The 15,021-nt window shown below is 42.9% G+C and overlaps 1 protein-coding gene and 1 long non-coding RNA gene across 8 annotated transcripts in view; one reads left to right on the top strand and one right to left on the bottom strand.

Annotated features, from left to right (window-relative positions):
* Positions 1-10,389, bottom strand: part of PRG4 (proteoglycan 4) — a 16,108-nt gene extending 5,719 nt beyond the window's left edge. Inside the window, exons 1-7 of one of the 3 annotated variants that reach the window (XM_027665328.1) lie at positions 10,293-10,389; positions 5,705-5,824; positions 3,005-3,106; positions 894-1,534; positions 666-848; positions 534-557; positions 1-479 (exon numbers count right to left, since the gene is read on the bottom strand). The exon at positions 1-479 is cut by the window's left edge and continues 995 nt beyond it. In XM_027665328.1, the coding sequence (XP_027521129.1) occupies positions 1-479; positions 534-557; positions 666-848; positions 894-1,534; positions 3,005-3,106; positions 5,705-5,824; positions 10,293-10,389 (1,646 nt within the window). Of the gene's footprint in view, positions 558-665; positions 849-893; positions 1,535-3,004; positions 3,107-5,704; positions 5,825-10,292 lie in introns of all 3 variants that reach the window. The other 2 variants (XM_027665327.1, XM_027665329.1) reach the window with 2 other exon arrangements.
* LOC113957667 overlaps positions 3,455-15,021 on the top strand; it is a 27,870-nt gene continuing 16,303 nt past the window's right edge. For 2 of the 5 annotated variants that reach the window (XR_003531257.1, XR_003531256.1), the window contains exons 1-4: positions 3,455-3,654; positions 5,716-5,942; positions 8,112-8,203; positions 10,290-10,377. This is a non-coding gene — a long non-coding RNA (uncharacterized LOC113957667). Of the gene's footprint in view, positions 3,655-5,715; positions 5,943-8,083; positions 8,204-10,289; positions 10,378-15,021 lie in introns of all 5 variants that reach the window. The other 3 variants (XR_003531260.1, XR_003531259.1, XR_003531258.1) reach the window with 2 other exon arrangements.

Here is a 15,021-nt window from a genome sequence, read left to right as displayed (position 1 = left end):
GAGTCTGCCTTGGTTGTGGCTTCCTCTGGAGTTGTCTCCTCAGGCTTGGGAGTGGTGGGGGAGTCTGCCTTGGCTGTTGTTTTCTCTGGGGTTGTCTCTTCAGGTTTGGGGGTGGTGGGAGAGTCAGCCTTAGTTGTTGTTTCCTCTGGAGTTGTGTCTTCAGGTTTTGGGGTGGTGGGAGAATCTGCCTGGGTTGTAGCTTCCTCTGGAGTTGTCTCTTTGGGTTTGGGAGTGGTAGGGGAATCAGCCTCAGTTGCCTCAGGGGTTGTGACTTCAGGTTTTGGGGTAGTGGGAGATTCAGCCTCAGTTGCCTCAGGGGTTGTCTCCTCAGGTTTTGGGGTGGTGGGAGATTCAACCTCAGTTGTTGGTGCCTCAGTTGCCTCAGGGGTTGTCTCCTCAGGTTTTGGGGTGGTGGGAGATTCAGCCTCAGTTGCCTCAGGGGTTGTGTCTTCAGGTTTTGGGGTGGTGGGAGATTCAGCCTCAGTTGCCTCAGGGGTTGTCTCCTCAGGTTTTGGGGTGGTGGGAGATTCAACCTCAGTTGTTGGTGCCTCAGTTGCCTCAGGGGTTGTCTCCTCAGGTTTTGGGGTGGTGGGAGATTCAGCCTCAGTTGCCTCAGGGGTTGTCTCCTCAGGTTTTGGGGTGGTGGGAGATTCAGCCTCAGTTGCCTCAGGGGTTGTGTCTTCAGGTTTTGGGGTGGTGGGAGATTCAGCCTCAGTTGCCTCAGGAGTTGTGTCTTCAGGTTTAGGAGTGGTGGGAGATTCAGCCTCAGTTGTTGGTGCCTCAGTTGCCTCAGGGGTTGTGTCTTCAGGTTTTGGGGTGGTGGGAGATTCAGCCTCAGTTGTTGGTGCCTCAGGAGTTGTGTCTTCAGGTTTTGGGGTAGTAGGAGATTCAGCCTCAGTTGTTGGTGCCTCAGTTGCCTCAGGAGTTGTGTCTTCAGGTTTTGGGGTGGTGGGAGATTCAGCCTCAGTCGTTGGTGCCTCAGTTGCCTCAGGGGTTGTGTCTTCAGGTTTAGGAGTGGTGGGAGATTCAGCCTCAGTCGTTGGTGCCTCAGTCGTTGGTGCCTCAGTTGCCTCAGGGGTTGTGTCTTCAGGTTTTGGGGTGGTAGGAGATTCAGCCTCGGTTGTCGGTGGCTCGGTTGTCGGTGGCTCGGTTGTCGGTGCCTCGGTTGTTGGTGCCTCAGTTGCCTCAGGAGTTGTCTCCTCAGGTTTTGGGGTGGTGGGAGATTCAGCCTCGGTTGTCGGTGCCTCGGTGGCCTCAGGGGTTGCGTCTTCTGTTGGGAGGATGTTGGTAGGGTCCACTTCAGTCACTGGTTCCTCGGTGCCATCTGGGGTCATATCTTCTGGCTTCTCTGTGGTGGGAGGGTCTTCTTCAGTCCCTGGTTCCTCGGTGGCCTCAGGGGTTGTGTCCTGCTCCTTTGGGGTGGTGGGCGGGTCTGTCTGGGTAGTCGGTGGCTCTGTGGCTGCAGGGGTTGTCTCTGCCGCTTCTGTAGTTGGAGCAGGAGTGGTCTCTGGGTTTTCCAGTCCAGTGCCAGGATCTATAAGATAAATACAAATGAGTTTCAGCCATTGGCATTGCTGTGCATGTGGCTGTGGTGTATAAATGTATTGCACATCTGGGCAGTAGGTAGTATTGTTGAATAACTGTATTTTTTTAGAAGGGCAGAACTCCCCTGGGCAGGGTTCCACGCGAGTCCCTGTGTTCCCTGGGGCACTGTGCAGCAGCCTGGCTCAGTTGAAGTCATCCCTTTGCTAAGCTGTCACTGCCCCAGGGGCAGCGCTGCAGGGTTTGGTTTGGTGCTTGTAGGTGAGGCTGCCTGGTGGTTCCTGCCTTTTCCATGCTGTGAAATACAGTTCTTCTAACAAGGCACTGCCCTTCTCAGTCTGTTATTTTGATTTATCCTGCTGTCCTTCGACATAACTTTACACCAATGAGCTGAACTTGGTGGAGAGAGGTTGGGAAACAGGAGGAAAATAATTCCTGAATACAGAGCCCTGACTGTATCTCCTACTGTTTCTTTATATCTTGGATGGTTTTCCTCTTTGTGATTTATGGCTTTAAGATTCTCTTTACTTGTATTTATAGTTACATTGACTTGGGTCAAATTATTTATGTTCAGCAAAAAGGAACAGTAAATGTTCCTGCATTTCAACCTTCAAGTATTCTCTCTCTGAAGTTTTGGTGTTTAGCTCTGTTTTCACAGGGGTTTTGTGTTTGGTATGAGCAGAGCATTACAGAATAGGTTTTACTCCCACCCAGCAAGTCTGAAATACCATAAGCCAACTGGCATTCTGCTAATGGTTATTTGAATTTCCTTAATTTTCTTTCATTTAACCCAGTATATTGATCTTTTTTTTTTTAATAGGAAATTGCAACAGGAGAAGCATAAGTACTCCAAATTTAAAACAATTAAAAAAACAAAAGGGAGTGTGTTAAAATATTGACCAGCCAGTACTGACTTCTGGTCTTGTTTCATTCCTGTTACTTTAGGTTTCAAGTTCAAACTGATCTCCTGAGTTATCACTTCAAATGCTGAAACACAATACCAGAGAACACAGCAAAGCAACATATTTTCCAGTCAGAAAAAACAAATGAAGTGTCTCTGAAGTTGCATAAGGCCTGGCTTGATTAAAGCTAGAGAAACCTGCTAGGACATTTTCCTGTCTTGGTCCTGACAGTTCATCACTGTCCCAAAATACAACACCCTTCCTGTTCCAGCCATGGACCTTGTCCAAAACTGACAGTGGTCTGTTACACATTTTGGGAAGATGTGTGTGAAAATCCATCAGAGACAGCGGAGACATCCCCACACTCCACCATCTGTGCTGGGTGAACTCTCCGAAATCCTGAGGGCTCGGTGAGGTAATCAGTTTATAAACCGAGTGGTTCCAAGCTTGGTAACTGTCTGGTAATGTCTAGGATTGGCTTCCTATTTCCAGAGCAGGAAAATGGTCTTTAATGTTCCTTCAGGTGACGCCCATCCTGTTTCATCCATACCCTTGCCTACCTTCCACAGCTTCCTCTGGCGGCTTTTCCTCATCTGTGGATGACCTTTTAGATGTTGCTTTGTTTTCTGGGGGAGTCTCCGGGGCTGGCTTTGCTGTGTGTGCTGAAAGAGAGAAATACTCCCATTAACAGATTGGTTTTTCTTTGTGGGTACTTGGTGTCAACTGCCTGAGAAGAAAGTGATTACAAAATGGCAGTGACCATCTTCCATATAAATCTAAATTGCTTCCTATCTACAGGACTCTTTACACTGTTATTTATATGAAAAAGTGCAAAAATACCCTTTGGATCCCCAAATGTTTCATCACATATGGGAGTGTTGTTTTACCCAGAAATTTGAGGTGAGGCATTCTTGGCTAATGGCAATTTTGAGGTGGGAGAAAGGTGAATTCTGAATGGAGTTCTACATTCTGAAAATTTGCCTTTTTTTTTTTTTTTTTTGACTACAGATGACTTGGGACTAAGTCACTATAGTGGAACTTGAAGAGTTGTCATGTTAGCCAAGCATTTACTTTGATAATCCCCTAAAGATTCAGTTACATTGTAGTTCTTCAGATGTGATAATTCCACACAAATGATCTTTTTGGAGAGACATCTCAATAGAAATAGTTTTCTTGAAGGAGACAGGCATGGACCAAAAAAAACCACAAGGTATCAGTATTAAGCTAACTTCTAGTAGGCCGAGTTTTAGGAGAAACAGGGAGTTGTGTTCAGATTTTCCAGCTCTGAAAAGTGTGTGGGGTTTCACTTGCAGCCAGTAAGAGCCAGATAACATTTTGTAATTAATTGTTGGGTCAAACTGTACAATTGGAAATGAGCTACTAGCTTAGGCTTGTACAACTTGTTAGTTGTGAAGGAAGTGTGCTGGAGCTCAGGGAACTGGCTGAATTTTTTTATCCAGCTGAATTTTTTTACCCAGCTGAAGGAGCTGGTAACTGCCAGAGGTGTGTGTAATCAGCTTTTGACAAAATGAATGGGATTTTTTTGTCTCAAAGTGATGACCATGGTGTCAAAGGATTTGTTTTCACAGCAAACTCCAAGCAAGGAAGGTTGGGTGTTGGACTACATCCTGAAGCTTTTATTGAGGGAGAAAAACTGGGGTTGTTGAATAAAATCATTTAGGGAGCTGAATTGGCTTTCAGAGCAGTCAGTAGTGGTGGAGGGGAATGCTTTGGTTAGTCCTTAGCTGTGCATGTGTGTTTTCAGGGGATAAGGGGCTTCTGGAGGGTAGGGAAGGTAATGGTGATATCTAGATAGATGATGTACACTTGGCTCTGCTGTACAGAACAAAATGTTGAGAGGATGCTAAAACAGCAAATCTGTTCCAAGAGGTTTAGCAGGTTTCTCAGTTATTCACACATAATATAAATACTCAAATATTAAGTACAGTGGTAGGCTGGCTTTGAGGAATTTTTGTTGGTTTTTTTTTCTTTTTTTTTTTTAAAAAAAAATTAATACTAGAGCTTAATAAAATACAGAAGAAACTCTCTGAGTTTAGGAACAGTTGCTTAATTTTTCATTCTATTTGACTGAAGAAAAGAAAAATGATTTAATATCCTTTTGTGAGTGTTTGGGTGTGTTAAACTCGGCAGAAAGAGGGAGACATTAAACAACTTCGAAGGCAGGAAATTCACCTCAAGACACTTCCAAGACACTCATCCTCCTCTAGACATTCAGTCAAAAATGCTGAATACAGACTCTGTTTCAGTCTAAATTACTGTGTAACTGCATGGCAAAGCCAAGCCACTGTCCCAGTGCCTAGGGACTGGGAGTGGTGGGTGCAGTGCACCAAATGATAATCCCTAGCTCCGGCTGTTTGTCACGCCGCAGGCTTTGGGAATTGGCTGCCATGGAGGTTGTCTGGTCTGTGACTGCAGTGACCCAGTGCCAGGCATATCTGCCAGGTGTGCTCACAGAAATGAATCCAGGTCTGTAGGTAGACCTAAAAACGTTTAAGGACATGATGAAATTAAACATATTCATGTCTTGGTGATGGTTTCCAGTATATCTACCTGTATGTGTCCATAGTGCATCCATGCTTGAGAAATTCATAGAATCATAGAATCGATTGGGTTGGAAAAGACCTCTGAGATCATCGAGTCCAGCCCTTGGTCCAAATCCAGTCCATTTACTAGATCATGGCACTCAGTGCCACGTCCAGTCTGCGTTTAAAAATCTCCAGGGATGGTGAATCCACCACCTCTCTGGGCAGCCCATTCCAATGCCTGATTACTCTCTCTGTAAAGAATTTTCTCCTGATATCCAACTTAAATTTCCCCTGGCAGAGCTTAAGCCCGTGCCCCCTTGTCCTATTGCTGAGTGCCTGAGAGAAGAGACCAACCCCCACTTGGCTAGAACTTCCCTTCAGGTAGTTGAAGAGAGTGATGAGGTCACCTCTGAGCCTCCTCTTCTCCAGGCTAAACAGCCCCAGCTCCCTCAGCCTCTCCCCATAGGACTTATGCTCCAGTCCCTTCACCAGCCTTGTTGCTCTTCTCTGGACCCGCTCCAGCACCTCAATATCCTTTCTGATATTGGCCAATTTATCTTTGAAATTAGATCTTAATATTTTTTCAGTATTTTTTTTTTTGTCATCCTTAACTTCTCACGTCTTAAGAAGCCCGCAGAGTTTGTTTTCTGAGGAAGCAAAGCGCCTCTATTTAAAGATCTCTTCGAAAAACACAGTGATGAAGCAGTTTCTTACCCTCTTTGCAGTGTTTGGCGTAGTCTGGGCAGCATTTGCCGTATCGTTCGCAGTCGGCATCGCAGTCACACTCCCGCCCTCTCTGGAAGGCTTCAAAGCACCGTCCTTCACAGGAGAGTCCTGCACGAGGCACAGCAGCACAGTCAGGGTGTTTGCCTACCTCATGCTGAACGCTGGCACCTTTCTACAGTGAAGCCCTTTGCTCTGGATGGTGTCAAGAAGAGCCCCATAAAATCAGGTGCTCATTCTGGTCTGATCCAGGATTTGTCTGTGGAATTGTGGGGTTTGGATCAGGCCGTGCAGCCAGAACTGTGCTGTCACACTGCAGTGCGTTGAAACCACTCAAATTTGTGGTGCAATAAAACGTGATGCCCATGTTCACTTTAGCCAGGTCCCACCGTAGCAGTGACCTCAAAATTAGATTTAAATTCTGGGTTAGGTTTGCAAAAAGCTGTTCATCAAGGTACCGCTTTGGATCAAGAGTGATGTGTCTGTCAAAGCATTTCTGAAAAATAATTGGCCTAATCAGGTCACAGCCAAGTGTACCTGGTGTGCCTTGGCCAAGTACTGCAGCTTAATTGTGGGAATGAGTTAACTAAGGCACCCAGAGTGACTAGAACTGTTTAACACAGTTCCTAAATTATTAATGCTGAAGGAGTATCTACCATGATTTGACATGATTAGTACCCACATGGGTTTAATATTTCATTATTGCTTGACTTCTGACAACTTCAGTCACTACAGTGCTTCTATTTCATATCAAAGAATGACCAAATTGTTTTGGAAAGAGTGTGCACAGCTATTACAGACTTCAGAAAAAGTACTTTCTGCACATAAATCCCTATTGAAGTCATTGTCTCTGTGACACCCAGGGCACAAAATCACATTTTACAATTAAATCACTATCTAGCAAAAGAGGATTAATTTGTAGGCGGATTCTGAGCATCTTTTGATTACTGTAAATGTGGAGTCAGTCTGTTGATGTCAGTGGATTCATTCCACATGCACAGGTGAGAATTGTTTTTATTTTATGATCTTAGGGCAGGTTTTGTTCATAAATGGTGTCTGGCATTTCTCTAATTTGATCAGCATTGATGCCACACTAACTGGGCAGCAATCCTTAGTCGAACTTCCTGCATCCTTTCAGGATGACACCTGCTGTGCTTGCCTGAACTCACTGACTTAGGGTAGAACAGGGAAGACTTTTAGCCTTAAATATTTGATTAAATGTTATGTAGATGCCAGAGGACCTTTAGAATCCAACCCACAGTAATAGCTTACATAATAAAGCGCCTCAGTATGTACTTTCAGCTACGAGCAGTGCTGATGTTCCCTCACAAATCAAAATGAGGATGGGGAGCACTGAAGCACAAAGTGTTTCCAGTGTGTGTCAGGGCAGCAGAACTGGAATTTTAGGGAGTGCTGTGTCTGCATTTGGAACAAACCTCGACCCATGTTGCTGGATCTGAGAAGTCTTATGTCACCCTGTAACCCTACTGGAACTACAGTGTAATGTAACAAACTGCAGTTATCCAAATAACTGATATTTCTGACACTGGTGCTTCCCAAGAAAATGGTTTTTAACTCTCAATAAACAATACCTGTCTTTATTTACACTGTATGGTTTTGTAAATATATAAAGCATAAAATAATACTCATCCAACCGTCTTTTCCAGCAAACTCTGGACAAGGTTCTGATCCAGAGTCAATTTCTGTCCATGGAAGGACATCCTCTGGCTTTGGGTTAGACCCTACAGCATTCACACTTCTGAAATTTGAGTTGGAATGTGCCAGAATTTCTCCCTGCAAAACCCTGAATTTGCTTTTACCACTTTTTTTTTTCTTTAATAAGACAGACAGATAGAGTACAAATGCACGAAGGAACAAAAAACAAGCAGTAAACTGTTTCACCCCCTCTTGCCTAACTCTGCTGTTGTAAAAAGCATAATCCTTTGCTTGGGAGTAACCTGTGGATACACAATTTTCTTTGGAGAGGTTATCCCTGAGTTTTTGAGGAGGAGAACAACACATGTATGAGAGGGAACAAGGACACAGCCAACTAACAGACATTGAAGCATTCAGAGAGGAGACCTGGTGCAGTGGGGAGCTGGGAGGGGGATTTTGTGGAGAGGAACTGGCTGTGTTTGGGAACTTACCCACAGTGCAGACTTTCCTGAAGTCAGGGCAGCACTCCATGTAGTGGTGACAGTTAAAATCACACTGGCAGTCATGCTCTCTAGAATACCCTGCCCCACATCTCCCTGTACAGCTCGACACATCTAAAATCACACAACACTGGTGTAAGAATTGCCAAACCACAGTGGGGCCTAAGGGAATGCTGGGCTGCAAGGGAGTAAAGCCTCTCTTTTTCCCCTACAGGATGTGCTTTCTTCCCTCGGTATTGCAGGAACTGAGGGCCTGGTGTGACCCCTGCTGAAGGTGTGTGGAGCAGAGGTTTGCTCTGAGCCAGCCTGTGGACCAGCAGGAGCATGTGTTCAGGTTAGAGGGGCGTTCCCCTGGGGCTGGCTTACCCTGTTTCTCCTGAAAACTAACGAATCCTTGGGGATTGGTTCTGTAGCATGGCCACAGGCATCCAAACCAGCCTGTGCAGTTTTACCTTAGGCAGCACATCAGCCAGGCCCTTTGCTGCTTTGCTGACTTATTCTCCATCTTAATTCACCCTACCTATGGTTATAGGTGGGAGTGTGCACAAGTCTCCCTGGCAGACCCATTAGGGGTCTGATTTTTACTTTTGGTAACGTTCTTCCTAATAACCAAACCTAATCTGGTTAGCTTGCAAGCTGGAGAGCACTGTCATAATAAATACAAATCCCCAGAGCCATTTCTGCTGGGAGTTTTGAAGTCTGCCTACCCTCTGCACTCTGTTTTTTCCCTGCTATCAGAGAATTTGGTATCAATACTGAGGTTAGGAACAGCTGGGATCTAGTCTTGCAGCCTTCTCCAAAGTACTGTCTGTTTGTTAATTAAGAGATCACTTATTAGCAGACCAATATAAAAGCTCATCCCAGGATGGCTTTACTGCCAGACTGCTGCAGTGCTGGCAAATGCTAGATGATAATATATGGTGCAGATTACAGTTGGAAAAGCAAGACATCAGGAGTTCTGCTTTCAAACTGTGAGCATTCAAGGTTGGCAGTGCTTTGCTACCTTCTACTGCCAGATATTCACCCTGCAACTAATCCCCTTCCTGTGCAAAACCTCTGCTAACGTGACATGCTAACAGCTTCTTCTGGAAACGAAACATGCAGGGCCACAAGTGAAGAGTCCCTAAATACAAACAAAGAAGCTGAACAATCAGCAAGCTCAAACAGAGTCAAGATAATCAGCTGAAACATTGAGGAACCACGAGGAAATAACAACAAATAACATGTAACACAACACCAAAGACAATTTCTAACAGCACACGCTCCACAGCTGTGTGTAGGAAGGAAGACCACGGGATAACAAATAATTACATGTATTGTGATTTTCAACAAGTAGTTATAATGCTTGTTACCACTTCTTTGCAAACAGCAAAGTGGGACTAGGGAGTAACTGGAGACATTAGTGGACTGGAGTTAATGGGCCCTTAATACAGGAGTTAAAAAAAGAAGATGGACACCTTCCTTTATGATATGTGCCCTACAAATTGCACCCTTCTTCCCTTATGGAAAGAAAGAAAGTCCAAAATACTATACCTCTTCATTCACTTATTTAGTTTAGTTTATGACTTGTAAGGTACAGAGTTACTCCTAAGGAAAATGCCTGAATGGTTTAGTTTGCTGTTGGTGAGAGCCTTGATTTTTGCTGATGGGAAGGCTCCCATCAATGAGCAAAGGTTCAGTGTCAGCCTGCTCTGCCCAGCAGGTCACATCTGGCATCTGCTGTGCCCTGGTGAGCTGCTCACATACACAATATTGTCCCTTCTGCTAGCAAGTAGTAATAAATTATTTTCAACCAGCAAGGAATACACAATATTATCCCCATAACAGCTTGGTAGCTACCTGAGAACTGCAGAGGTCTGGCCAGGCTGCAAGTTCTGCTTCTTCACAACAGTGCAACTTTAGTAAGAAACCAATTATAGAGCTTGGAGAGTAAATAAAAATCTGTATCATTAGACAAATGATTCCCAAAATTGCCTCAGTGGTGGTAATAACAGTGCATTTAATAGCAAAGCACTTAGCAAGGTAGAGACATTCCTCTCCCCGAGCCTACTGAAATATTTCTGACCAACTTATGTGGATATTGTCATTTTAGATTTTCCTTGAATTATCCTGCAAAATCACAGGGGCTAAAAATGTCAGTCTGAGGGCAATGGGATCTGTAGAATATGTCTACAGAAAAACAAACTGGTTCATATGCAGTTTGCATTACACGAAAGTTTTTATGCAATTCCTCCTAGGAGGACCATGCTGCACTCAAATTTGTTTAGGAAAATATTCCCTGATGATAAAACTCAATCATATTGCCTGGCTGAATAAATATAACGTTCTAGAAATTAGTATTTTTGTAAGGATGCTTTTGGAGCATTCTCAGTGTGTGTCAGATATCCTAGAAACCCTCCCTTCTGCTTTGTGTGTTACAGTACCTTGAGAAGACACTTCTTGAATCAAGGACAGAGAAAGGAGCACCAGGGATATGCAAAGTATGTTCCATATGATCATTACTTTCAGGTACGACATCATTCCTGAAAAGAAATAATCTCATGTCACTGTGTGCAATTCAATTAGTCCATAAATAAAAAAAATGCAGTGCCTATCTTGTTATAGAATACTAGTTTGACAAAAACATAAATAGTAAAACTGTTCAAGGCCATGTCGCTAATATAGAATTACTCTATAAATTCTCTTGATTATTAGTTGATTAGCTGTTAAATTTTGTACTAAGACTATAAAAATTCACTATTAATAAGTAACAGAAGTAATTTTATGCAGAATTGTATTATGTGAAGGCTGCAGTCAGTCTTCTTCTACTAACATGGGTATACTTCAGCTCAACAATTTGTAAAGTTAAAATACTGATAAATAGAAATCTAAAATAAAAAAGTACAGAACATTAGTTATTAAGCAACATAATTTTATAAACCTTACTGTATCATTGAAATATTAGTGGTCAAATATAACAAATGGAAGCTTAGGCTAAAAGTAAACCTTTCAAAAGGAAAACTTTGGGTTTTCTGTTTCAGTTTGCCTTTTGAAGGAGAGCTCTGAACAGAAATCAGTGTAGCACTTACCTAACAGGGAGTGTGTCTGCTCCCAGGGATGCTCCAGATGCCTTTTATATTGCTTTGTAACTGTGCTGGGGGTCAGTAATTAGACAAATTAAACCCAACCGCTGATGACAGCTTATGACAGCAAACTTTCCACAGGAGTTGGAAGAGGTCCTGGATGACTGGACTAGCACAACATCTGGAAAATACTCCCATTAAGAAAAACGATTACAGAAAAAACTAAATAGGGACTTACTAGTCAAAACACATTTTGATTACCGAGTGAAGTGAACAAATTGTCCTGAATTCAGCTGGAAGGACTCAGAGCGTATTGCAGAGCAATAAAAAATTATCCCAGGCCAGTGCTGAGGGTTTTTTCTTTCCTGTCACACAGAGCTTAGGTGACAGTAGCCTGAAATTGTGCAGCTTTATCTGCTACTGATGGTGTATCTTCTCCAAAAAGCTGTGGGAGCTAATTCATACAGACAGAAGTAACTCACCAATCCTACACTGAATATGTAGTGCTTTTCCCTGAACTGAGTGGAAATGTTGCCAAGGTGTTGGCTAGAAATCAAAGAATTTAGTCAAATCTCACATTTATTGAATGTGTGACACGTAACACATCAAAAATGAATGAAAGAGCCTTAAATTGTTTCAATGGTCTTTGTGTTTATTGGTTCCAGATCAAGGATACTGGAAGTGGTTCTTTGTAACTCCCAGAGCTAAAGGAGGTTTTAATTGAAACCTTTAATGGTCCTGACTCTCAGGACCTGGGAGAGAAACTGTATGAGAAACTGCACTACAGGCCTGAGAACTTCCATATTTCTGTCTTATAATATTACTTGAATCCCAAATAGTTCTGTTAGCCCAAAATAATAGATATGGCATAATATCTGTTATCTATCCTATCCCAACTGAGGAAAGGAGTTAAAATGAGCACAGATCTCTTAAGGAAAGTAAAGAAGACACCTCTGAACAGGAGTGGGTTCAGGCATGTGCTTGAATGTGTCCCTCACTGGGTCCAATGACTGTGCAGCTTTAGGGTTTTTATGCTAGATTTTCTTTCTAATTTTGTGTTATCACAATAGAGGCAGTTTCATTCAGCCTTTCTGCATTGTGTGCTTAATGGAGTACTTATTGCTCTACTTTGTGGGAAAGGGGAGACTCTGAGATTTCATGGAGTTTGTTCAAGGCAATATATAAATAAATGTATATTACATGTTTTATAATAAGAGTTGCAGTGCTGTCTTTAGTGGGGCTGAGTGTAAGCTTGATAAAGAACACCAGGTTTGAGAAGAAAGGTGCCTGTCTATAGGTATTTAAAGCCTGGAGAAGAAGTACTGTTTAGAGGAGATGAATAGGATCAACATGATGAGATGGCTTTCCTAGAAAAGTACTGAAATGCTTATAACTTAATTAATTTGTAATCTGATAAAGCAAATCATTTATGACTACATTACTGAGCATATCCTTGCTTTGATATCCATGATATGGAGGAGACTTCTTGTCTCTTCCATCATTCCAGAGCTGGTGCTACTGTGAGCCCCAGTTAATACTGGCTGGCTACCTGGGGTGAAAATATCTGTACAAAGTAGTAAATAAAAAGTGACAGAACATCAAAAGTATTCTGTTAACACACCAGGACTCAAGTCATCCGAGGACAATTAGGTCCATACACAACTTGAAATATGGGTAGTTGTGACTGGCTGCTTCATTTATTGTGTTATGGATACCTTCATTTTGATAGGGTGGTATTGGTTCATTTCTCTTGTTGATTAAGTTTTTTTGGTTGTTAGAGGTGACATGGGGTTGCAAATTTTAAGTGACAATAATTCCATGAGTGGATCAACGGGAAGTGAGCAGCACTTAAGTTTAAATTGCAGTGTCAAAGCAGCATTGAGGTGGTGCCTTTGCAGGCACTGCACAGAGTGTGGTCAGACACAGTCAGATGGGGCTGGATCCTGACCAGCTTCTGCTGCTCTCCCCTTTGTTTTCAGGCATAGACTTTGAAATCCTGCTTTAAATTATTCTTATGGATTCTGGGAGGTGGTAAGAAATACTCTCAGGGCACTGGTGCTGGGCAGAGTGTGCTCACTGCCGTTGTGCCAAGGTTAGTGTGCCAGGGAGAAGGGCCTTGAGAGGAACAGTGGAGCAGGGGCAGGTGGGGACACATCCCAACCATTTGTGGGTTGAGCTCCATCTGAAACAGAGCTATGAAATAGGGAAAGCAAAAAATGTCCCATTTCCTTATTTTGATTTCAGCTGCATTTCGGGAAACAGGACTCATTACATTCCTGATGAGTAAATAAGGATGCATGGCTTCACCAGCATTTTAATTTGTCTTGAAGTAGCACAAGGGACCTAATACTGTGCTTAGTCACTCCAACCAGAAAGAGAGAACCCTGTTTTTCATCTGATTTCATTGCTTCAGCTATCTCACCTGTATTTCCCAACTTCAGTAGCTGATTGCATTTTTCAAAAGAAAAGGGTAGAAAAGAAACCTTTCCTTACAACCCCTGCTCTGTTTGTGTCCTGAGATCATCCCAGTTACAGTCCTATTGCTGTTATTTTTGATTTCTGGACTAACATTCCTTAAATTGAGGCCCATGACTTGGCTGTGCCTTTTCAGGCCTGGGCTTTTTCCAAAGCACATTGGTCAGTCCCATTTATGATGGTGGCTTTGGGGGGTGTTCATGTGCACTGGGATCACATGGAAAATGTGTGCCAGTGAAATCCCAGAAAACAGTTGTAGGGATAATGTGGGTCTGGTCTGACAGAGACCCTATTGCTTTTTCAGTCCCATCACTGATCCCCACTGTGAACCCATCAGTATCCTCAAAATATCCCTTAATTTTCCTGTGAAAACTAAGTTACCTTGGAGTGCTCTGAATCCCTGTTGGGGTTCAGTTGGCTGTGAGATCTGCTGGGGTGTCCCAGAAGTGATACAGAGAAACTGAGCTGAGGAAAGGGAAGAGAAGAGGTAGCTGGAGTAGTGTTGGCCTGTTAAACATTCACTGAGTAATGAACCTTTCATCTTTAACTTTGCAGGAGTCATAGCAGGGATGTAACTGCAAGTTAAATGAGAGTGCTGGAAGCGTCATTTAATGAGTTACTAAGAAAAACTATCAAGAATCACAGATAATTTTTGGTCTTGCAGGAAGGACTGACACATTTTCAGGGTTATGGTCTTGAAGGGGCAAGAGAAGAGAATGATGTAGAGGAGGTAGAAGCCCTAATGTGGGAAGGGCATGGGATGGCAATAGGTTTTTCTGGGACAACTGCTGATTGATCTAAGATGCTTCCTTGTGTTGCCTTCTACAGTTGGCTGTTTTATACATGCACAACTGGCTGCATTGTAGTGCCATATTTTATTTAATTGATTTAATTGTAACAAAAAAAAAAGTAAATTTTGAAGAGCACTTAAATATAGCGACTTTTCAGACCAAGGAATATTAACACCATTGCTTTTCTTTGATTTATGAGTAGAAGTAGCATTGCAATGAGTTCTGTGGTAGCAAGCTGCTGTAATAAGGGTCAGATGGTCACATGCATCATCCAGTTGATGTAAATATAGATTTATTGTATTTACAATCCCTAAAAATTCAGGGAGTTGTATAATAGCAAGAAGTAGAGGAAAAATCAGACTCAGGAAACACATTTGTCCTCTCAGAGATACCAGGTGAGCCCATCACAGTGAGTGGGAGATGAAGGATAGAATCTGCATGTTTGGGATATTTTTATAGTACTACCAAAATCAGTAGGAGAACTGTTTTTATTCCAGAAGAACCTTTCAATTCAGTCCAGCTGCAGATATTACTGAGGATCTTGAAGAGCAGGAGGATGTATGGAACTGGACTTGTCTGGAGCCTTGGCCCTACAACCATCACTTTATTGCTGTCATAATATTTCTCAGTGGGCCCTAATGAGTTCCCCTAAGAGAATTTTAAAGGTTTGCATCCCAAAGCTAGAGCATGGATTTATCTGAGCTAGACTGGAGTCTCATTCTATATGGAATCTGTGCTCTGATTCATACAACAGGGCAGATTTCAGTGACAGAAAGTTACAGGGGAAAATCTTTTGGAGGATGTCTGGCAGAACAAGACCTTAC

Source organism: Corapipo altera, unplaced genomic scaffold, assembly GCF_003945725.1.
Source record: "Corapipo altera isolate COAL_440 unplaced genomic scaffold, ASM394572v1 316, whole genome shotgun sequence".
Lineage (NCBI taxonomy): Eukaryota > Metazoa > Chordata > Aves > Passeriformes > Pipridae > Corapipo > Corapipo altera.
The sequence above is the reverse complement of the archived record's forward strand: the minus strand, read 5'-3'. Positions and strand labels throughout refer to the sequence as shown.